We start from the raw sequence: 20,834 nt of genomic DNA on the forward strand, positions 1-20,834 counted from the left end.
CCAGTGCAGGCTGGACAGGAACGCGTCCAGGCGGGATTTGAATGTCTCCAGAGACGGAGACTCCACCACCTCTCTGGGCAGCCTGTGCCAGGGCTCTGCCACCCCCAAAGTAAAGAAGTTCCTTCTCATGCTTAGGTGGAACTTCCTATGCTCAAGTTTGTGCCCATTACCTCTTGTCCTGTTGCCAGGAAAACATCCATTTCAAGCTGGAAAACACCGAGAACAGGACAAACGTGGAGACTGTGCCCATCTCCCGTTAAGCTTAAGCTAACCAATGCTAGCTGTGTACTCCAAGCCCATCACTGAGAGCTATCTAGCTTGCTTTGTGGGATGCAGCTCCATCCGTGGATCAGGTAGTTCAGGGAGGAGGAATCCTCCTTTCCAAATGTGGCTGGCACAAAAAGACAGCCCATCAGCCTTTTGATGCTGCAAAATCTCTTAGCAGGCTATTGACTTAGCCAGCTGTGGCCAGTACCTGTGAGACAGGGATAGCAAAATCTCATATGTCTTTTGCCTGCGAAGTCGGTCACTCTTGTAAGATGCTCTGAGAGCCTTAGAATGACCATTCACTAAAAAAAAAAAGGGCTAATATCTGCCTTATCAGGACATACTTCCTTTATGCAATGAGGACCGAGACAGGCAGAGTGAACATTATCTTTTATTTTAACCCCAGGGTAACTTATTACTGAGTGTCATTCTACTCGGCATGCTCTTTTAATAGTCATTATGCCAATAGCTTGAGCAAATAAGCTGGCAGTTCCTAAGGTTCGTTCTTTCGGAAAAGGTCATTCACCTCGTACTGTAAATGGACCCACTAAAGAGGTGTGTTTTTTTTTTTTTCAGGGGCTGGAGTGAACCTCACCTGTTGGACTGGCCTTCACACATGACTCAGGAGCAGAATGAATCACAGCACGTAGCATACCGAGAGTAGGAGGAAAAGCAATCCTGTTGCCGTCGTAAGTCGCTGACGGGTGCTCGGAGGAGACGTCTTCAGACAGCGGGGCTTAAAGAAGAAATGTAGCTTCCTTTCTGCTGGGAACTGCGTGTTTCTGGTGAGTTAGCGGAGATTAACGGACATTCCTGGTGCACTAGCTGGCGGGTTAATTTATAGCTATCTGTAAAGAAAGGCTTATTTACTTATTTCAGTCAGAAAGCTCGGATCCTTGGAAATTTTAAGCAAAGTCTGTATGGCTTGTTTAAGCAGAGACTGAATGGCAAGTTAGAAGCAGGCTGGGATAACTCCTGCGTATAAACAGCCTGGAAAGCAGCCAAAGGAAAATATTTAATATAACTCAGATTTGCTCTTTAACTTTTGACTTTTCAAAGGTTAAAAGACGGTACAGACTGCCTTCTTGCTTTAGTATTTTAAATATTAAACATTTTTCTTGTGTTCTTTAGTTGAACTTGGTCCTTAATGTACCTTTATAAACCAACCCATCCATTTGTACCTCCGTGGTGTGCCGTTGTGTATCCTGTATGAATCGCAAAGATAGGGCATCCCACTTTTATAATATATTTGGAATAACTGGCACATTTTAACACAATCGGTTAAGATAAGATAACCACCAGACAGAGAGTCTGATGGGAGGAGACTGTTTTACAGACTGGGACATTATAAGTGCATTGCCCCATATTGTGTAGTGAGTAGAGTATCCGGAGGGACTTTATCATCTTAACAGAAGCTATACTTGATGGTCTTTCCAGAAGACTTTTTTTTTCCCCCATCGCTACTTAATCAGTGTAGTAAGTAGCTTAAGACTTCTCTTCTGCAGAGTGAGGGCAACATCTGGCTTGGTAAGGAGCCTTGAGTATTGGACCTGATAAAAACCAACATACAGAGCACGTGGTGGTTTCACAGCACCGCGTGCTGTGTCCTGGCTGGAAAGAGTCCACGTGCAGCTGGGGACGTGCGTGTTTCCACATGGGACAGGCCCCTCGCTGGGTTATGCCAACTTTTAGAGCACCGACCCCTCAGCTCTGCCCTGTGCAAGTGGTAGGTCTCATATCTCCAAAGTCTTCCATCACGAGGAAGGATTTTACCACTTAAGTGCTGGCATCGATATGTAGAACAAAAAGCAGTCACTTTCCATTTTTCTGTACTTTCTTGAAATTTCATAGGATGCCACCAGAGTCCACAGATCCTGATTTTGAACAAGAGGGTTTGGGACAGCATTGGCGAGTGACTCTTTGTTCCTGAAGTATACACAGCTTATAAATTTTGCAGTTTTTGATGTGAAAATCCCGTTTGCAAAAAGAAAGAGATTACAAAATTGTTCAGGTATAAACTAAAAATAACACAGGTAAAATGTTTCCTTGAGAGATGCTGGCTTCTTTGTTCTTTCTACCTCCTTCCATACAAGCATAAAGTGCACGAGCTTTCTCTCTCAGTTGAACTTCCCGTGTTGTACCCAAGCTGAGAAGCAACCTCAGAAGGGTCTGGGGTGTCTTCAGAGGGCTAGGAGACCAAAGTCCACAGCTTAGAGTTGTCTAAGGCCTGGGTCTAAGGGCTCGTCCCCATCCAACTGCAGCCAGAGTGACTGCTGAGACGTGCGGACAGGGGAGCAGAGAGAAGACGTCACCCACACTCCCTCAGCTGGTTCGATGGAGCGGTGCTCGCCCACGCCGGGATGTGGGCAGAGGGGCAGAGCAGCTGTGCGGGGGAAGCTGGAGGAGATGAACTTTAAGAATCCCTCTTTCAGGCTGGAAGATCCAAACTCTCCAGAGTGTGTCCAGCCCAATTGTAGGACTCACTGTTTCCTTACTGGGGAAACTGGTGGTGTGGGCAGTGTTCTAGATCCTGCTCAGGCTCTCTTCTGGGGTAGATACACTGGCCTGAGAACACTTTGGTTTATAGCTTTGATGAATTAAACTTCTAAACTTCTTTGGCCAGTTTGATGTAGATGTAAAAGATCTTTAAAATAACAGGGAGTTTCCTTAAAGTCTTTAATATAAATTTCCTGTTAAAGCATGATAAATATCCATTCCGCCACTGTATTATACCTGAGGCGTTCTGGCCTCCCATGCCTGGGAGAGATTTGGTGATGCTGAGGACTTTATGAAGTAGTGAAATACTGTTAGCAGCTTTCTAAGCATCCCTGCTGTGCATGGGAGCTTTAGTGCGGACACCAGGAGGTGTCCCACAAGTTATGAAACACCTTAGGAGAAAATCAGCAACATGCATGTCAAATATTCCTGTTCCAGCAAATGATTAGACAGAAGCCTTGCACAGCAAGATTTAACACATTCGAGTGGCACGTTTTATTAGGGTGTAGCAGTCTTATAACTGGATTTCATTGGCACCAAGACTTTATTTCCTCCTTTCTGAGGAGCGATCCATGTGAATAAGCTAAAGCTTACCTGGACGGTAAGGTAATTGGCATACCTAACTGCGGGGAGCAGCTTTGCCAGTATTTTCTGAAATACAGAGTCAAAGTGGACCACATACTTCAGAGTCCTGTCCTCAAAAAATTGCTAACAGGTGGTTTTCTGGCAGCAGGGAGCAAGCCTGCATGCCTGGTTGGCTATAAAATGTGAACTTTGAATTGTGAAGACATTGAGAAGGGGGGGGGGAAATAGTAGCAATCATTAGGTCTATAACCGATAGGACAAATGCTTCCCTGAGGAGTCAGCAGCAGCGTTGTTGACACGCCTGGCACAGTGGAACGAGCTCATGAGCAATTTCCAGGGAACAGTTTCAGACAGTGCCAGGCCACACTACAAAGGCGGGTAAAAGTTAAGAGTATCACACAGTCGTAAAAGTCTGAGTCTTCATATAATAATTAATGGCCTATGGGGCCAGCGTGTCTGAGGGATGCACGTGTGTTGTGGTGTCATTCACCTCTGAGTGAGTGACCGTTCAGATGAGGCCAGTGAGCAGTGGCTGAGCAGTGGCCTGGGGAGAGCCACCTGATCATCTCCAGCTAACTCACAGTGGACTGTCGGGAAAGCCCTCTGTTCAGATCAGGTCCCTCCAAAGGAGGCTGAAGAACCGAGTTGGACAAGAAGCCATAAAAACTGGATTGATGCCACTGACAAATGAGGGACTAAAGGTCAAGGATGAGCTTTCTGCTTCCCGGAGGGATGGGAGATACCTTTGCCTCAGTGGCAAGTCAGCTTTTCCTCCTCTTGGAGCTGAGCCCTCCACTTTCTCATCTCCATGCCCTTATTCTGCCATCTGTGGAGTGGCAGCAGGTAGTCACTGTCCACAGAGTATGTTCTCTGAGGATCATGGCAGGGGAGCAGGGAGGGAAGCAGCGAGGTTTGTTGGGGAGGGACTGGCTCCCAGCAGCCAGGCTCACATCTGCACAGGGTCACCTAGTGAGGGGTCCCACCCCAGGCAGCAGGCCTCATGCCAGACCCGCTCTGCTGTTGCCTCAAAGGCTTCACGGGGTGTTTGCACCCTGTCCTGGCAGCTCAGACTCACATCCACAGAAGAAAACAGGTGACACAGCTGCAGGGGTACATCAGGTCCCCTCTCTGAATACAGAGCTGGAGCAGGGAGGGGAATTGGTGTGAGTGCAGAGTTGTTCACTTCATCACTTCTGCTTGTGGTTTTGTCTCCTTTCATCTGCTGTAGAAACTGGAGGAGAAACATGCTGGCCTGCTGTCTCCATCCCTCTGATTAATGACTCGTATAACTTCAAGGGTCCCACCGGCAGAACCAGTGGCACTGCACAGTGGGAGCTAGCAGAGGACGTCGCGGGGTTATCTCTTACCTCTCATCTCTCTCTCTTTCCCAGGCATCTGTGCACTGAAGGCACACTGGTGAAGGCGTGATCCGTCCCAGCTGCACATGCAAATATGAAGTTCTTCTGGATCATCCCATTTTTCCTGCTGCAAGGTAGAGTCTTGGCTTGGAGGGTAATAACGTGGGTGAATAGGTCACACATGCTGAGGCTGTGCCTCTTCACGGGCTCTCACCCACACCAGGCTCAGCAGGCGTTACAACAAGACATTGTCTACAGGGCAGGTTCTCGGGAGCTTGCATGTACACATGCGAGAGTTTCCAGCATTGTTCTATGACCTTCTGAATGCCTCGCTCGCCAAGGGCAAACACGTACAGATGGTATTATGGCAAATGCATGCATTAAAGACCTGTTGCAATCTCTTTGACACGAAGAAAGACACTTGAATCACAGACATTTGATTTTTTTTCCCCAATGTCAATGTATTTTGGGACTTTCTGTACCTTTGCTGTGCAGAGGGATGTTCCAGCTGACACTTTAAGGTTAAACAGCCAAACTGGAAAGACCTGAGTCCCAAACCCTTCCACCTCTGGTTCCCCAGAAACAGAGACATTGGAGGCAGTTCCTAGTTCATCCAGCTGAAGCAGGACATCAAGGTGCCTGTCCCCAGAGACAAAGCAGAAGCCAGCAAAGGGGCTCACCAAAGGGTCTGAGCCTCCTCTGCTGCTTGGAACAAACCGAGAGAGCAGCCGCTCACCTCCCAGGAATGGCAGGAAGGGGCTAAGCGTGGCCAGGCTGGCCAGGACGCCAAGGGGCCCAGCAGAGCTCAAGTCTAGGAGAGGAGCCTACCGTCATCTCTTCTCTGGGGAACAGCTACAGATACAGCTTCAGAGCTCAGCACTAGTTGCAAGGGCAAGTTGAGCTGAGCTTCCCAGCACCCACCCAAAAGGATGCGCTTGAGCTGTATTTGCTGAGAAGCGCGGTTTAGGGAAAGTTCAGCTACGAGCCCAGCAGCCCAGGCAGAGAGAAGCTGGACTGAAGGCCGTTTGCCTCTCGAATGCCTTTTGCCCTACACCGATCTCCCAGTTCCAGAATTGGGTGTCATTCCCATCTGCCCTGGACATTCTGTGTGCATATATGTCCTATGCTTAGGGGATGGCCACGCTCATGTGCTCGTTTCTTTGCAGACACTGAAGCCTTTCTGATGAAAAATGCTAAAGTCAAGCTGTGTTTACAAGCCAGCCCGATGGATGGGAGTTTACTGCTGGAGGACTGTAATCCAGAGTCAGATTTCCAGGACTGGTCTTGGCAAGGCGATTCTTTGATGAATCACGGCACACAGAGCTGCCTCTCCGTGGCGGAGGCCGACAGAGTGCAGACGAGTCTCTGCAGCAGCACGGGCTACATGAGCTGGGACTGCTCGAATTCGCTGCTCTCTCCTCTGGGTAGCAGCCAGGGCTACCTGGTGGCAAACAAGAAAGGAGTCACTCTCAATAACGTGAGAGGCCTCAAGGCCCAATGGCAAGACGTTGCAAACAGGAGCGTCTGTGAGGAGAAAGCAGGTAAGTGCCACATGCCCAGGGACCGGTGACACACACCCCCGCGCTGCCGGGGAATGTGGAAAGGTGCAGCCGGTGTCCCGGGGTCTTTCCAACTCTGCATGCCCCACCGTAATGGGATCTGCAGTGTGAGCCAGAAAGGCTCTCCACTTCTCGGTGCATGAGATAAGGCTGTGCCCTCATGGCTGCATTCTGCCTGCTTGGAGGGACATGCTGGGCAACCCTGGGAGCCGACGGGAAGGCCATTTCTGGCCCGAAGTATTGCAGTGAGCGATCATTTAATCTTTCTGCTCTTTTCCTCCACAGCTGAGGCACAGCAAGACAGGTACTTCACTGCAGCGCTTGCCAGCACACACATGTATGACCCCACAACAGGCAACGTGACCCTTGTGCTGGGTATAGATCAAGTAGAGCTGGAGGAGCTGCTCTGGTTCTTCCGCAGAGAAGACCGTAAGTCCTGTTGACCTTCCTGGCTTGAGAGTTGAAATAGATACACAGTCCTTGGCTGTTAACCCTCCTGCCTGATTGAGGTGCCCAAGGGAATTACCCGAGGAAGTGCTTCACCCCAGATACACAAACCCTCAGTCTCACCTCCAAAAGAAGGTGACCATGGGTGAGGACTGGCGTGAGGCTTTGCTGAGATAATGCCTCCTCCCAGAGGGGGGTTCAGCCTCTTTCCAGGCATAGCCCGCCAGGAGAGCAAAGGTCTGGGATGACCGGTGATTTTGGCAGGGTGGAGGAAGCAGATCGATTTGAGCAGGTCAGCACCCTGACATTCAACTTCAAAGCCACAGAAATCAAGGACGGAGCATCTGCTGCCATCTGTGCTGCACACCCCAGCCTGTGTTCGAGGGCAAAATCTACCTGCCTGAGTGTGGCAGCAGAGAGAAAAGCTGCAGAGCGGAGGGGCCCTTCTAGGGGTGCTCATGGTGGGATGCTGCCGCTCTCGGCCTTACTCCCACCCGCGGGGACAGCCGCTCACAGCTCTCGGGCAAGGATGAAAAGCCATGCGAGGCAGATGTGAGATACAGAGCCTGAGGCGGGGGGCTGGGAGAGGCAGAAAGCAGTTGTTTAAGTAAGTCTCGTTCCCCGGGAGGGAGAGTTGGCTGAGATTATCCCCAAAAATATGACCTGGGTGCTCTGCTCTGGGAGCTCTGGCAGCACCTCTGCCCTCATCCTACAGCCGAGCCGTGGCACTCTGAGCTGGGGACCCTCAGAAAATGCCTGGCCGGGCTCTGCTGGCCACACTGCTCTGTGCACGCTAACGCTGCCTCTCTGTGCTTTCCCCCAGCATCAACGTGGAATTACTCCATCCTTGCGCTTTCCTTCGTGGCCATGATTTTGGGTCTTCTGCTCCTGTCCATTAACGTTGTGCGAAACAGGTGAGTCAGGAAAAATTGGGAGCTTTTTGGTGTGTAGTCATGCGCTGAGATCCGCCCATGCAGACAGACGCGGGGGTTTGGCAGGGCAGAGCAGGGCAGTGTGCTGAGACAAAGGGCAGGAACAAGCCCCGAGTGATGGGGAGAAGAGCAAAGATAAACTCCCTTTGAATCGCGCTTCATTGTCAAACCTTGCCTGACTCCCTGCTCTCCTCGTGTGTCGCTTGGAACAAGCCACTTCTCCAGGCCCTCTGTCCTCACCAGTAAAGCATCTGCAACAGCTCTGCCCAGCCCAAGGGGGCTGTTGGGAGGGAAATGGCATTAAATGTGTGGCGTGAGGTGCTCTCCTGTAAGTACGGGGGCATATAGGGGGTCTGGAGCAGGACTCCCCAGCCTCTCCCCGTCTGTGTTCCCACGATGTTCCCTGGGGCCACGCTGCTGCACAACAGCCCTGCAGCTGAGGAGCAGCTCGCTGTCTTCTACAGAAAGAAAACTTACATCTGGGTCAGAGCTTTCTCCTTTAAATGAGAGAAAAAGAGCTGACGTTCCAAGTCGGCCACGCTCTCATTTGAATGATGCCTTGCTGGGTGTTACCTCCTCTCTTTGGGTGCTGTGTGTTCTCCAAGTGTAAACCCCGTGGCTGTGAGCACTCAAACACTTCAGAGCCCTTACATGACACAGTGCAGCTGGCGGGGTTTGCCCGTAGGCAGCTGATGTTCCCAGGGCTGAGGTGCCAAGAGATGGATGTAACCACCACCAGGGGTAGATGCCTGCTCCCAGACACGGGCTGGGCTTCCTGCTTCACTCCGCGTTTCCTTCTTATGCCTTCCCTGCAGGAAAAGGAAGATCCACATGTATAGAGAAGCAGAGCAAACCGTCCAGGAGGCTGAGCTGGAAGCCAAACAAGCCCTGATGTCCGTGCAGGAATACAGCCTGGCCGAGCCGCAAAAGCAGGAGCCGGTGCCCCAAGATCAGAGATCAGGAGAAGTGGTGGTCCAGTGGAAGGATGGGACTGTCACGTCTCTGTACGCAGAGAGGTCTGAGGATGCCACCATATAACGGCAGCTGAAGTCAAACCATTTAGGCCCTAAGAAATGTATCAGAATGTCTCAATTCATAATGACGGAAGTTTAAAAATGCAGTTCAGCCTGGGGAAACAAGAGAGAAAAAAAAAGAAAGCAGCAGAGCCGCACCTGCAGAAGCGGCTCCGGACTCGAGGCAAACCCGTGCCTCCCCGGTTTCAGCTCCCAGCTGGTCTTTACCCGCGGCGCTGGGCTCCTCCGGCCTTCTCTCCCGTGCGGCTTCGCCCCCTCCCTCAGCCGCCACCTGCCTCCCCATAACGGGTGGGAGCTGAGCCGGGGCGGGAGGCGGGAGATGGGAGGCTTTTCCTGCGGTCGGCCAGGGAACGCGCCATCACGTCCCGTCAGGAAAACAGCCACGCTGAAGCAGAGGTGCTTTTGTTCTTTTCAGAAATCGTCTTTATTAAAATATTTTCCAAAATGGTTGATCAAAAGCCCATGTTGAAGCTCTCTCTCCATCAGTGAGGTCATATATATATATATATATATATGTATACAAATATACACGTAGGTATTTTACTCTGCAGAGTAGCTGCAACTCCAAGGGAGAAGCAGAAGATTTAACCTGATACAGCAAATGAAACCGAACGCCCAGCCCTTGGCCCTGGCTTGGGCACAGGAGGAGCCTGGTCTGCTTTAGGATTCACTTCTCGCCCTTCACTGGGCACACGTAGAAGCCGTGAAATAATTTAAGACATTTTTGGAAATACATCAGTCTTTTAAACAAAGGCTTTTCAGAGCCTGTCCTCATCAGCGAAGCATCTCTCCTTGAAAAGCCTTTGAGAAGGAACACTATGTAGAGTAAAAAGTTGGTTAAAAAACCAGCTACTTTGGTATGACTTATTTCGATGCGTGGGAAACAGTTTCAGGACACCTGAGGCCTTGAGTTGGCTGAAACAATACCTGCACCTTTCTCTTTCAGATTGAAAAAAAAAAAAAAAAAATTCCTCCTACTTATTGCTTGGTCAGGAGACGTGTGAGACGAATGAGGCGGGTGCCTCCATGCCTGATTGTGTTTAATTCCCCCTTCCTGGGCTCCCGTCGCTGTGCGCCAGGTGCCCAAGCCGGCCGGGGGCCCTGGGGACAGCCCTCGCCCTCCCGGCAGTGCCCTCGGTTCCGGCTGCTCCGGGAACTGCCCAGATCCTCATGGAAAGCCGGGCTGGCCCCCAGCGCCGGTGGCAGGACAGGGTGCAAACACCTCGGCAGCGCTCGGCCAGGGGGGACAAGATCCGGGGCAGGGGCAGGCAGAGTGATGCCACCGCCGATTTCAGACTCTCGGCACCCCATCCGCTTGCCAAATTGCCACCGCAGGCTTTGCCCCGGCACGGAGAGCGGGGCCACCATCTGCCAGCGGCGGCTGCGGTGCCCGTGAGTCTGTCACGGATGGTCTCAGCCCTTGCGGCGCCGGGGGGGGACGGGTGTCTCTCGCCGCCCCCTCCGCAGCCCGCAGGGACACATCCTAAAATATCTTGAAGCCTTTCAGCAAGGTGAGCGTGGGAGCTTTCCTCTTGCTCTGAGCCCGCGAGGACTTGATGGTGACCAGCTTGGCCTGGGCCACCGAGGGGATCTCCTTGCAGTTGACGGTGGAGAGGGTGTTGAAGGTGCAGCTGGCCAAGCCTTGGCGGGGGGGCAGGGCGACCGGCGTGGCCACCGGCAGGCAGGGACGCTCCTCGGTGATGAAGAGCGGCCGGACGGGCAGGCTCCGCTCCGCCTGGCGCCGCACCTCCCGCACGGCTTCGTGGAAGACGTGCTGCACCCCCGCGAAGTCCTGGCACGCCGACACCTCGTAGAAGAGGCACCCGAACCTGCTCGCCAGGGACATCCCTTCGGCTGCGGGGACCTGCCTGGCGGGAGCAGAGGGGACGGATGCGGCATCCCTTGGGGAGCTGCAGCCACCCGAAAAGTGGAGCGAGGGGGGCAGGCAGGGAGCAGTGGACCCTGCATCCCAGTGAGCACCAAGCAGCACCCGCTTGTCCCCTCCTGGGACAAAGAGGGGACAAGAGTCCAAAAGAATTTTGCCTTTCCCGAAATCCTGGAGCAAAGCGCTGTGCAGGTCCCTGGGGAATCGTGCATCCTGGGGTGTGCGCCAGGGAGACGGGGGTCTGGATGCGATGGCAGCGCACCGGGGAGCGGGGAGGAGACGGGGCAGGTCCCCAGCGCGGGGAGGGGGAAGCCTCCGTGCTGGGAGCGCGGGGGGGGTCAGCATCACGCGTGACTCAAGGACCCGTGGGACCAACGCTCAGCACAGCCCCGGAGTGGCACAAAAGGCCAGAAAAACACACCGGGGACATCCCGTCCTGGCAGCGGGGATGGGGCGAGAAAGGGCTCCAGGGAAAGGGCACATCCGGAGGGGAGCGAGGAGCTGGAGCGGGCTCAAGCCCTGCCCGGGGACGGTGACGCTGCCTTAACCACGCAGCCGAAAAACGTCCCGCTGAAAATACCAACGGGCCAAAAATAAACACATCAACCCTCGGGCAGGAGAGCAGGAACCTCTTGAGATGTGGGAGGACATGGTGAATACCAACGGGGGTGGAAATAACCACCAAAAAAAAAAAAAAAAAATCAGATTTGGGGTTTACATCCCAGCCGGAGGGATGGGGGGGTGATCTGCGAGCTCTCCCCCCACCCCGGGAAAAGGCAGCCTTGCCCCGCACCCGGTACCTGTACTGCTCCATGTCCAGCTTGTTGCCCAGCAGGAGCACGGGGCAGCGGCGCTGGCAGCCCCTGGCGTGCAGGGCGAGGACCTCCAGGTAGCGCTGGCAGCCCTCGAAGCTCTTCCTGTCCTCGATGCTGTAGACGACGAGGAAGGCGCTGGCCCAGCGCAAGTAACGCTCGCAGTTCCCGGGGCCGTCCTGGGGGCGAGAGGAGCGGCTGAGCTGTGGTCAGTCCAGCCATGTCACGCCAGGCGTTGGGCGCCAGCGGTGTCCCGCTGCCTCACCTGGTCGGCGGTGTCCATCACCTTCAGAAGCACGGGCTGCTGGTCCACCAGCTCCTCCGAGGCGTAGGTGTCCTCTGCGAAGAGAAGGGTGGTTGTGAGGATGGGCCGGGGTGTCTTCTCCAAAGCCAAGCAAAGCCCTGGACGCTTGGAGCACCGTGGAAAAAGCTCATCCCATAGTGAGGAGCATCCTCCCCCGGCGCCTCCCAGCTCACTCCTTCTTTAGACATTATTTTGGGGGGCTGGGGGTGATGCCGTTGGGCAAGCCCGGCTGGGAGTGGTTATTTCCCCCCAGATGCCGCAAGCGTGGGCTCCTGCGGGAGAAGGAGGGAGGGGAAGGAGCCCGGCGCAGCAGTCGCTGTGCCCAAGGCTCAGCCCTTATCTAAATGCCGCGACCCGGCGAGATAAAGCGAGCTGGGGGCTTGACACTGGGGCTGTTTCCCAATAAATCAGGCAAAAAGAGCGCCCTTTTCTTTTGGAAGGAGGGCAGGCAGGGAGAGCCGCTGAGGTCTTCCCCTGGGAGAAAGATGCCTTCTCCCAGCCGGGTCCTAACGGATGCGTTTCGGAAAGGTTTTGACGTGGGAGGATGAAACCACATTTCCAAAAAAGATCCGAGGAGGAAAGGATTTATCCTTCTTTCCTCAGAGTCACTGAGTTATTAGGGGCTGGAGTCAGTTCCTGGACAAGGTCCATATCTCCCTAATGTCCCCGATAAATCATTTACGGTTCTTCCCCGCACCCTGGAGTCAGGCCTAGGAAAATAGTTATTAATTACTCAAATGAGCAGAAAAAAAAATGACCAGAACCGCTCGCTGCAAATCGCAGCCCCTGGGGCCGCCCGCTGCAGCCCCCGCTCGCTGCCCCAGCCTTCCCCTGCCCCACACCCCCAGCAGCGAGCAGGAGGCACCAGGTGCTCCCCAAAGACCCCCAATAATTTGGTTTTCGGTTGCTTTGGGGCAACGCGAGGAGCCGACGTTCCCCATGGGACGTGCCTGTGGAGAGAGTGCCGCTTTCACCTCTGTTTTTACAGGCAGTTTGGGTCAAATCCAGCCCTTCCGTTGTTTTTCATGTCATTTTGAGTGGGATTTTTCCCCCCCACCCCCTCCCTTAAATGCCATATTCGTGGGAAACGCAGGAGAGGGGAAGGATGCTCCATGGGGGGGAGCTCATGGGGGACAACCCGGGGGAAACACCCGCGGAGAAAGTGTCTTACCCAAGTTCGGATCGTATTCGCTAATGAACCTCTTGGTTAGGAACTTCACGGTCAGGGCTGCAGGAGGTGAAAGAGGTGGGTGAGGCGGGTGTCCCCCCCCACGGCACCGGCCCCCCGGCCCCCGCCTCCGCTGCCCGGCCATCCCCGTGGCGGCAGGGTGCCCGTCTCACCTGACTTGCCGGCCCCCCGGCACCCCAGGATGGCCACGTTGCACTCGGCGAGGGGGCTCTGGGGCGGCCGCTCGCCGCCGGCTCGGGGTTTGCCGAACATCGAGGACATCCTCCGTCCTGTGGGAGAGAGAGGGGGGACGTGGGGCACCCACTGCCATGCCACACGGGCACCTTCTCGCCCCCCGGCTCGTGGGGTGCCCCAGCCTGGGGGAAAGTGGGGCTCAGCAGCACCGGGGAGGGGGATCTGCTCTCCTCCATCCGCATCCCGGAGACAGGGCAGCCGGCACCCACCCAAGCAGAGACAGCGACCCCCTTCCCCATCCCTCTGCCCACCCATCGCACCCCAGAAAGAGACGAGAAACGCAGCCTCCCACCTCGAAACCCGCCGCCGGAGGAGACGCGGGGCTGGCCAGGGGCCGGGGGAGCAGCGGCCGCCGGGGCTGCGGATGAATGAGGCAGGCGGAGGCGAGCGCGGCTCCCGCCGCCCGGGCCCCGGCCAAACTCCTTGTAAGGAAAGCTGCCGCGCCGGCGGCGGGCTGGACACGCTGCCCCGGCCGCCCCGAGGACGGTCCCCCCGGCGGGGCGCACGCCGGCCCCCTGAGCTCCCCAGGGCTTTGGGCAGGGATCCCTGGCCCCGAAACCCATCGTGCCCATGCTTGGTGGCCACCTCGCCATGTTCCCGGCACCTCACTGAGCCCCCAGCAAGCCAAAACCCAATCCCACTCCCCCAGCTGAGGCCGGTGCACTCATTACACCTCCTGCAGGCAGGTGTAGCGATGCTGCCGCCACAGCCACCTCCTGGCCACCACAGCCACCCTCCTGGCCACCACTTGCCCAGCCCGTTTAAGCACAGAGACCTTCTGCTGCTGGCAGAAACTTTGCAGGGGTTAAAAAAAACCAAACACACCCTTTTTCCACCCAAAAGGCGCGATGCTGAGGGGAGGAAGGGGAGCGCGGGGAGTACTCACCGCTGCTGCCCGCACCGAGCCATCAGCCAGCACCCGGCGGGCTCGGAGCCCGAGTAGGTGGCGGAGGCTGAAGTCAGCGTTGTCATGGCGATTGCAGCCATTTGGGATGGGGCTCAGCGCCCGGGACCGCAGGATACGGCCCCTGGGCCGGCCCCGAGGGCTTTCTGGGGGGGAGACCGTACCGGGGGCTGGGGGGCAGAGGCTGCTCCGTGGCCACGCGGGGGCTGCTGCGCCGTTGGGATTATTGCCCATTAATGCAGGGAGGATATTTTTAAACCCTCCCAAAATAGTCTGGGAGCGTGGAAGTCCCTGCAAGCCCCAGGGATGGGGAGGATGAGGAGGATGGGGAGGATGAGGAGGATGGGGATCGCTGCCCCGTGGGACGCAGAGTCCCTCCAGGGACCCCCGACCCCCAGACCCTCTTTGGACTCAGGTCAAGGATGCTTAAAAGCAATCAGAGCTAAATGTCGTATTTCAAACTGGGTACCAACAAGGATCAATGACAGTAACACCAGTGCAAAGCTCTCGCCTTTTCCCCTAAACTGGGATTTTGGGGGGAACCTGCTGGGGCCGGGATCCTGGGGCAACGGCTTTGCCGACACGCGGTGCCCCGGGAGCTCCCGGCTGCTGGGATGAGGGGCTAAGGAGGGAGGAACAAATATACCTGTGGCAGAATGGATGAAATTACGCATCATTATGCTGCTTGGATTAAACTACGCGTCAAAAAATAAAGACCAGGTGCAGGTGGTGATGGGGGGAGCTGGGGGGCCCCTTGCTGGCCCTCCTCAGCACCCCGCGGCAGAGGCGAAATGGGATTTCTAGCCAGAAAAAGCTGTGAATAGCACACAAATGAGCGACGTGCCACAAATAACACTTTTCTTCACCATCAACCTCTACATGAGTGTGTGTGTGGGGGGGTGTTGTCTCTGCCCGTGGCCGGGTGTTACGGGGGAGCGGGGCGAGCCCTGCGGCCGGAGGGGACTTTTCTGGAGAGAAGGAGTTTTGCCCTTCGTTTTTCTCGCCACGGCATCCCCAGATGAAGCAGGGGCTGGTTTACGGCTCCTTGCGCCAGGGATGGACGTCGCCCGGGTCGCTCCGTGCCTCCCCCCTGGGGAGGGTCGCAAAGGGAACGGCCCCACGAAGGTCCGTCCCTGCCCGTGGCCACGCTCGGGGGCAGCAAAGCCCCTTTCCCACGGCCGGGCTGGATGGCACAGAGATTTGCTGACATCGGTCACCCCCCCGTGGCCGTAAAACTCACTTTTATAAGGGAAAAAACTTAAATAGTGCGGCAACACGCTCTTCCCGGCCACGCAAACGTGGTGGCCTCCCCAGGGCAGGGACGGCATCGCCAGGAGGATGCCCAAGAGCAGGGAGACACAAACCCGTCTCCCCCGGGGCGGCCGGGCACCCTCCGTGGGATGAGCCGGGGCATCTCCGCCGCGACCCGCGCCGGCCGGTGACGCCAGAGCTCTGCCTGTGTTTTGGGTGGGCAGCTGAGCTCGGTGGATGCCTTTGAAAGGCCCCGGTCACGAGCTCGGCTATCTTTAGCCCAAGGTATTTATATTACAAGGCAGCGGCGTGGCGGCCGCCGGGCAGCGCAGCAGAGGCATCGACGGGTGGTGGGGGCAGGAGGGGGCTGCGCCGGGACACGGCACGGAGGACCATTTCCCCCCCGAGAGCCACTGAGCCCCCCGGTGAGGATGACCCCAGAGGAGGAAGGCTCTCGGGCAGGGCCGCCGGAGCGGGTGCGTATCCGGGTGGAGGAGCAGTCGTTCTGGGTGGAGAAGACCTTGCTGGTGGAGAGCAGCGAGTACTTCCGTGCCCTCTTCCGCTCGGGCATGAAGGAGAGCACGCAGGAGGAGATCGGGCTGGGGGAGCTGAGCGCGGCCGGGTTCCTCATCATGCTGCAGGTGCTGGCGGGTGAGAGGCCCATCCTCGGCAGCGAGGAGACCTTCCAGGCGGTGGAGTGTGCCGCCTTCCTGCAGGTGAAGCCCTTGGCCAAGTACCTGATCCACTCCATCAACTCCGACAACTGCATCCTGCTGTACCAAGCTGCCGCCATATTCGGTCTCCTGGACCTCTTCCACTGCGCTGCGCTCTACATCAGAGACAGCTACGCCGAGCTGGAGGAGTACCTGGACTGCCTCTCCGCTGACCTGCTGGCCTACGTGGAAGCCCTCCTACCCAGCACCTTCGTGGCAGTAGGAGCCCACACACCCACCTTTGAGTTCTTGGAGGACCTCTCCAGGACCATCTGCTACCTGGATGAGGAGACCAACACGTGGAGGACCCTCTCCTGCCTGCCGCTGAGTGCCAGCACATTCCTAGCCGGCATGGCAACCATGGATAATAAGATCTACATCGTGGGCGGCGTCTACGGGGCCAGCAAGCAGGTGGTGGAGAGCAGCTTCTGCTACGATGCCGATGCCAACACCTGGAGTGAGTTTCCCAGCCCTCATCAGCTGCGCTACGATGTCAGGCTGGTGGGCCACGAGGGCTACCTATACGCCATCGGTGGCGAGTATGAGAAGATCTCGCTGAAGTCTGTGGAGAGGTACGATGTGGCCTCCAACACCTGGACGTTTGTCTCTGACCTGCCACAGCCGAGCGCAGCGGCACCCTGCGCCCAAGCCATGGGGCAGATCTTTGTTTGCTTGTGGAAGCCACTGGACACCACCGTCATCTATGAGTACGAGACCCAGCAAGATGCATGGCTTCCCGTCACCGAGCTCAAGCGGCACCAGAGCTACGGGCACTGCATGGTGGCCCACCGCGACAACCTCTACGTCATGCGCAACGGCCCGTCAGATGACTTCTTGCGTTGCGTCATCGACTGCTTCAACCTGACATCGCGGCAGTGGACTGCCCTGCCCGGGCAGTTCCTGAATAGCAAAGGAGCCCTCTTCACCGCCGTCATCAGGGGTGACACTGTCTACACCGTCAACAAGATGCTGACGCTCCTCTACTCCGTGGAAGAGGAGACCTGGAGGTTCAAGAAGGAGCGGGCAGGTTTCCCGCGCAGCGGCTCCCTGCAGACCTTCCTCCTGCGGCTGCCGAGGCGCAACCACGACATCGCAATGTAGGTGGCCCCCGTCTCACGTCGGGATGCTCTCCTTGCACGTGGCCTCGGTTCTGCACCCACCGCTCCCCTGGGCTCCTCTCCTCCTCTGCAGAGCTATGCCCAGGTCCAGGGACGTGTCACGTTGGACCTCGGAGGTGACACTGGACCCTGCCAGAGAGAAAGGGGCTGCAGGCAGCTTCTGCCTGCCTCTGCCTGCCCTGCATGGGCTGGTGCAAAGTCCTACCAGACGTGGGCTCATGAACCAACTGCGTGCAGAGCTTCGTGGCTTCTGCAGAGGACAGATACCAAAGAGACACAAACACGGGTTAATATTTATTCTGACCACACTCTAAAGGTGCGCAGCATCCCACCTCCTATCTGCTCCGATGGGAAATCATTCATTATATCCTGGAATTAAAAGGAAAGCGCTAAGAAAAATTGTGTTTTTCATTACTCTTGAGTTTTAGGGTTTTTTTTCTCCCCCTTCTGAAGGAAAAAACCTTCCACGTCAAGGCTCGCTCCTGCCCACTGAATGCTTTTTCAGCTGCGGCTCCGTTTCAGAGCTGTACGTGGGAGTGCGGTTCCCAGGCAGCCCCACGCTCCCCGGGGACATCCCCACGGCCGCTCCCGGACACAACAGCGTCCTGGGAGGAGGGAAGAGGGGAGATGGGGGACGAAGGAAAGCATCTCCTGGGCATGGGGTGCTTAATGAGGGCTTCCTGGGCCCTGGGAACCGTCTGTCACCCCCCTGAGCGTATTAGCCAGCTACTGGCTCCTCCAGGCTCATCTGCCAAACCCCACCACAGACCCAAGAGTGGCAAGGGCTGGTGCTCATCAGAGGCTCGTTTGTGCCAAGGCAGGGTGTTTTTCAGGACATGGCAAACCTTGGAAATACGGAAGACGCAAAAAGGGAAGGAAGGGAGAGAGCACCACCATTGGGCGGTGATGCCAGGCTTGCAGAGGTCTTCTCCACTAGCAGAGCTCCACAACCAGACGAGCTGCTCTCATGAGGTACCACCCCACGGTGTTGAAGGCTCCTAGCCCTCAACACCAGCTCTGGGGACGGTTGGGGAACACACAGCTCCCACGGCGCTGCTGGGAGACCAGGGTGGACCAGGGCAGCAGCAAACACAGACCATGGCTCAGCTGGTTCCCCGTCCGTGGGGCAGGCTCCGGGCTGCCCGTGCCGTCCCGGCCGAGGCAGAACGGAAGGGAATACCAGCTGGGATGCCTCAAATACCTCCGCTGCTGACCCTCGCCAAGTTCTCAGCATTTTCAAAACAGTTCCCGCATTTGAGAAAAAAACCCCACACAACACAACCACAAACCAAAACAAACAAGAAACCCCCAGCTCGCATCCACGTCCGGATTGAAAACCACTGGACGCGCCTCGTCCCCATTTGCCCTCTGCCGCTGGGCCAGGCCACCACCCTGCTGTCACCCCTGGGGAGGGGACCGCAGCCGGTGGGGGTCTGATGGTGGCACCGGGGAGGCAGGGGACGCTGGTGGACCTCCCCCAGCTCTACACCGTGCTGCGGCATCGGCTGAGCGGCGTTCCCGGCCTCGGGCAGACCGTTAGCACAAAGCTCATCAAGTCAAATCCTTGTTCCCTTCCTAGATGAAGCCAATTAACATTTCACGCTGTCTTCTCCTAACTGAAAGCAGCACACGGAAGCGCGCTGCTTTAAAGCCATTTTAAGTTGAACAAACAGCTTAAACCCTCCATTAAAATAAAGTTAAAATAATTCTGTTACTAAAATACTTATGCCGGGCTCCTGCGGCTAACCCAGGACGGCTGAACTTGGCAGGCTCTCCCCTTCCCTCCATCTCCGACACCACCAAGCCATACAGCCTCTCCCACCCTACCTTCCGATGCTGGTTTTTTGACAGTTCACGGGCTTACGAAGATATTTGCCGACAAAATGCGAAAGGTTTTAAGACTGTAAGTGCAGCACCTGGGGAAAAGAGCGGGTCTTGGCAGGCGCCGGTGAGTATGGCAGGGATGCTCCCAAGAGAGGAGGCATTTTTTGCATCCATCAATCCAGACCGTGATACAGAAAGTAACACAAGATCGTTTTAGGCGTGCAGGGAGGAAAAAAAAAAAAATACATTTCTTACCTCTGCAAGTAGGGGGAAAAAACGACAAGCCGGGACCGAGCAAATCTCTTTAACGAGAGCAAGAGGCCGCTCAGCCTCCGCGCGGGGAGCGGGCACGGCGCCGCTGATGGACTTTGCACCAGGACTCAGCCCTCAACGTTCGGCATCGCTGGCACCGGCGCAGCACCGTTATCTTCCCCTTTCAATCTTCACGGTGTTTACTCCGCCAAAGATTACAGTTGGAGGCGAAGCGATCTATCTAATCACAGTTTAACCTTTTGCAAGTTTCTTTTTTAAGGTGACATCATCTTGGCAAGGGTGAACGTAATGAAAAGCTGTCTGTAGAACGGACTTGCCTTATAAGGGCCGTATCAAAAATAAAAGCTTGTATAACCGAGGGAAAGCTGGAGTAAAAACAGGGCTGGGAGCTCCAAGAAGAGCCTGTGACTCCCCACGAATATCTCCCTCGCCCACACAAGGTGCCACGTTTTCCTTCTCAATGCCATTAAAGAAGAGAAGGTGTAAAGCATCCTTGGGTATGGACGCGTCAAATCCCCCAAAACTTGGATGCCAAGTTTCCTCGTTCCATCCAGGCGAGGACGAAGGCAGCCCCGGAGGGCTGTACCCTCCCGCTGGTGTTCGGCATCTGCCCGGAGACACAGGGAGAAGGGACACGGTGTTTTAACTCCACGGCGGTACGTCGGGCCGGGAGATGACTTGGAAGGCTACAATGGAAAAATGGTCCTAATGCAACTAATTAAGATTTTTCTCTGCTAGGTTGTGCCAGTTGGCATTTTCACAGGAAAAGACACAAATAGATTTCAGCAGAACCCTTCCAACTGCCTTTACTCAAAGAAATTACATCTGTATCTAATTCACAGGAAAATAATACACTTTTGTGTGAACACTGTCCGCCGTGCCACTGCCAAGCCCAGGGACACATCCCGTAAGGTGATCTGAATCTCCCAGCCTCCGTCCTTCAGCTACCTACAAAAATTCCCCCAGGCATCCAGATTCCCCTGATCCTGACATTTGTTCTTAGCTTCATTTGGAGCCACCGCCTCCACAGTTTAGGGAAGCATCCCCCGAATTTTCCTGATTTGGGCAGAGCACAAGGGCAGCCGAGCCGTTCCCCATCTCTCTGTTCTGATTTCACGAAATTCCCCGAGCACAAGCCCTGGCATAAGCCATTTTTTGTGGCACTGAATAACCTTCACGTATTTCTAGAGCGAGGGCAGCCTGTTTTCCTTCCTCCCCCTCACTGAATTGTGTATTTTTCTCAAGTTTCTGGTTTAAAAGGAGAAGCTAATGTGATCGGACTGGATTTCAACTACAATATTCAACCATGACTAACTCAGCTGAGACTCTTCCCAAGCAAGGACTGACAACTGCTTCTGCAGAAGCCTTCAACTTTTATGAAAACAATCTCTTTTGTTGATTTGTATAACATTTAAAGAATCCACATTTGATTGCAGTTGAAAGCCAGGCACCTGGGGAACGAGCTGCAGAAACGGTGCTACCCATCACCCGTGGTGGAGGGAGAAAACCGTGGCTTGGGTTTTGCAAAATCTAAGCTGAAGGCGGTTTGGATCTTACTGCATCTAATCTAAAGAGCTGAGACGATGCGGGGTGGAGATGTGTGGGTGAAGAGATAAACGCTCCTGCTGTAAAGCCTTTGCCTTAGTACA

The 20,834-nt window shown here is 55.5% G+C and overlaps 3 protein-coding genes across 7 annotated transcripts; 2 read left to right on the plus strand and 1 right to left on the minus strand.

The window, feature by feature from the left end:
- Positions 1–247: 247 nt before the first annotated feature.
- Positions 248–8,713, plus strand: SLC51B (solute carrier family 51 subunit beta). 2 transcript variants are annotated; one of them, XM_054215645.1, is made up of 7 exons: positions 248–353; positions 844–1,052; positions 4,740–4,840; positions 5,873–6,247; positions 6,551–6,694; positions 7,536–7,626; positions 8,460–8,713. In XM_054215645.1, exons 3-7 carry the CDS (start codon positions 4,801–4,803, stop codon positions 8,680–8,682), a joined length of 873 nt encoding a protein of 290 aa, XP_054071620.1. In that variant the 5' UTR covers positions 248–353; positions 844–1,052; positions 4,740–4,800; the 3' UTR covers positions 8,683–8,713. The 2 variants fall into 2 exon arrangements, with proteins under 2 accessions (XP_054071620.1, XP_054071619.1); XM_054215644.1 differs by lacking the exon at positions 248–353 and having other exon boundaries at positions 521–1,052.
- An 828-nt stretch (positions 8,714–9,541) lies between these two features.
- Positions 9,542–19,299, minus strand: RASL12 (RAS like family 12). Of its 4 annotated transcripts, none has more exons than XM_054215643.1 (6): positions 19,168–19,299; positions 13,021–13,137; positions 12,851–12,907; positions 11,641–11,714; positions 11,364–11,554; positions 9,542–10,546 (listed from the first exon to the last, which is right to left on the minus strand). In XM_054215643.1, the coding sequence occupies exons 2-6, from the start codon at positions 13,127–13,129 to the stop codon at positions 10,162–10,164; spliced, it is 816 nt and encodes a 271-aa protein (XP_054071618.1). In that variant the 5' UTR covers positions 13,130–13,137; positions 19,168–19,299; the 3' UTR covers positions 9,542–10,161. The 4 variants fall into 4 exon arrangements, with proteins under 4 accessions (XP_054071618.1, XP_054071616.1, XP_054071615.1 ...); XM_054215641.1 differs by lacking the exon at positions 19,168–19,299 and adding an exon at positions 13,989–14,376; XM_054215640.1 differs by lacking the exon at positions 19,168–19,299 and adding an exon at positions 13,395–13,982 and having other exon boundaries at positions 9,542–10,542.
- Positions 15,460–17,415, plus strand: KBTBD13 (kelch repeat and BTB domain containing 13). The gene has a single exon (XM_054215637.1). It carries the CDS (start codon positions 15,689–15,691, stop codon positions 17,069–17,071), a length of 1,383 nt encoding a protein of 460 aa, XP_054071612.1. The 5' UTR covers positions 15,460–15,688; the 3' UTR covers positions 17,072–17,415.
- Positions 19,300–20,834: the final 1,535 nt, after the last annotated feature.

The sequence above is a fragment of the Rissa tridactyla genome, chromosome 9 (assembly GCF_028500815.1).
Source record: "Rissa tridactyla isolate bRisTri1 chromosome 9, bRisTri1.patW.cur.20221130, whole genome shotgun sequence".
NCBI lineage: Eukaryota > Metazoa > Chordata > Aves > Charadriiformes > Laridae > Rissa > Rissa tridactyla.

What these genes read in the sequence shown, in the direction of transcription:
- SLC51B (XM_054215645.1), top strand. Translation starts at nt 4,801, where the DNA reads ATGAAGTTCTTCTGGATCATCCCATTTTTCCTGCTGCAAG. An exon ending in CGTCTGTGAGGAGAAAGCAG is followed by an intron (nt 6,248 to 6,550) that starts GTAAGTGCCACA and finishes TTTCCTCCACAG; the next exon opens with CTGAGGCACAGCAAGACAGG. An exon ending in GTTCTTCCGCAGAGAAGACC is followed by an intron (nt 6,695 to 7,535) that starts GTAAGTCCTGTT and finishes GCTTTCCCCCAG; the next exon opens with CATCAACGTGGAATTACTCC.
- RASL12 (XM_054215639.1), bottom strand. Translation starts at nt 13,695, where the DNA reads ATGGCGAGGTGGCCACCAAGCATGGGCACGATGGGTTTCGGGGCCAGG. An exon ending in CTCCGGCGGCGGGTTTCGAG is followed by an intron (nt 13,138 to 13,394) that starts GTGGGAGGCTGC and finishes TCTCTCCCACAG; the next exon opens with GACGGAGGATGTCCTCGATG. An exon ending in TGATGGACACCGCCGACCAG is followed by an intron (nt 11,555 to 11,640) that starts GTGAGGCAGCGG and finishes TCTCGCCCCCAG; the next exon opens with GACGGCCCCGGGAACTGCGA.
- KBTBD13 (XM_054215637.1), top strand. Translation starts at nt 15,689, where the DNA reads ATGACCCCAGAGGAGGAAGGCTCTCGGGCAGGGCCGCCGGAGCGGGTG.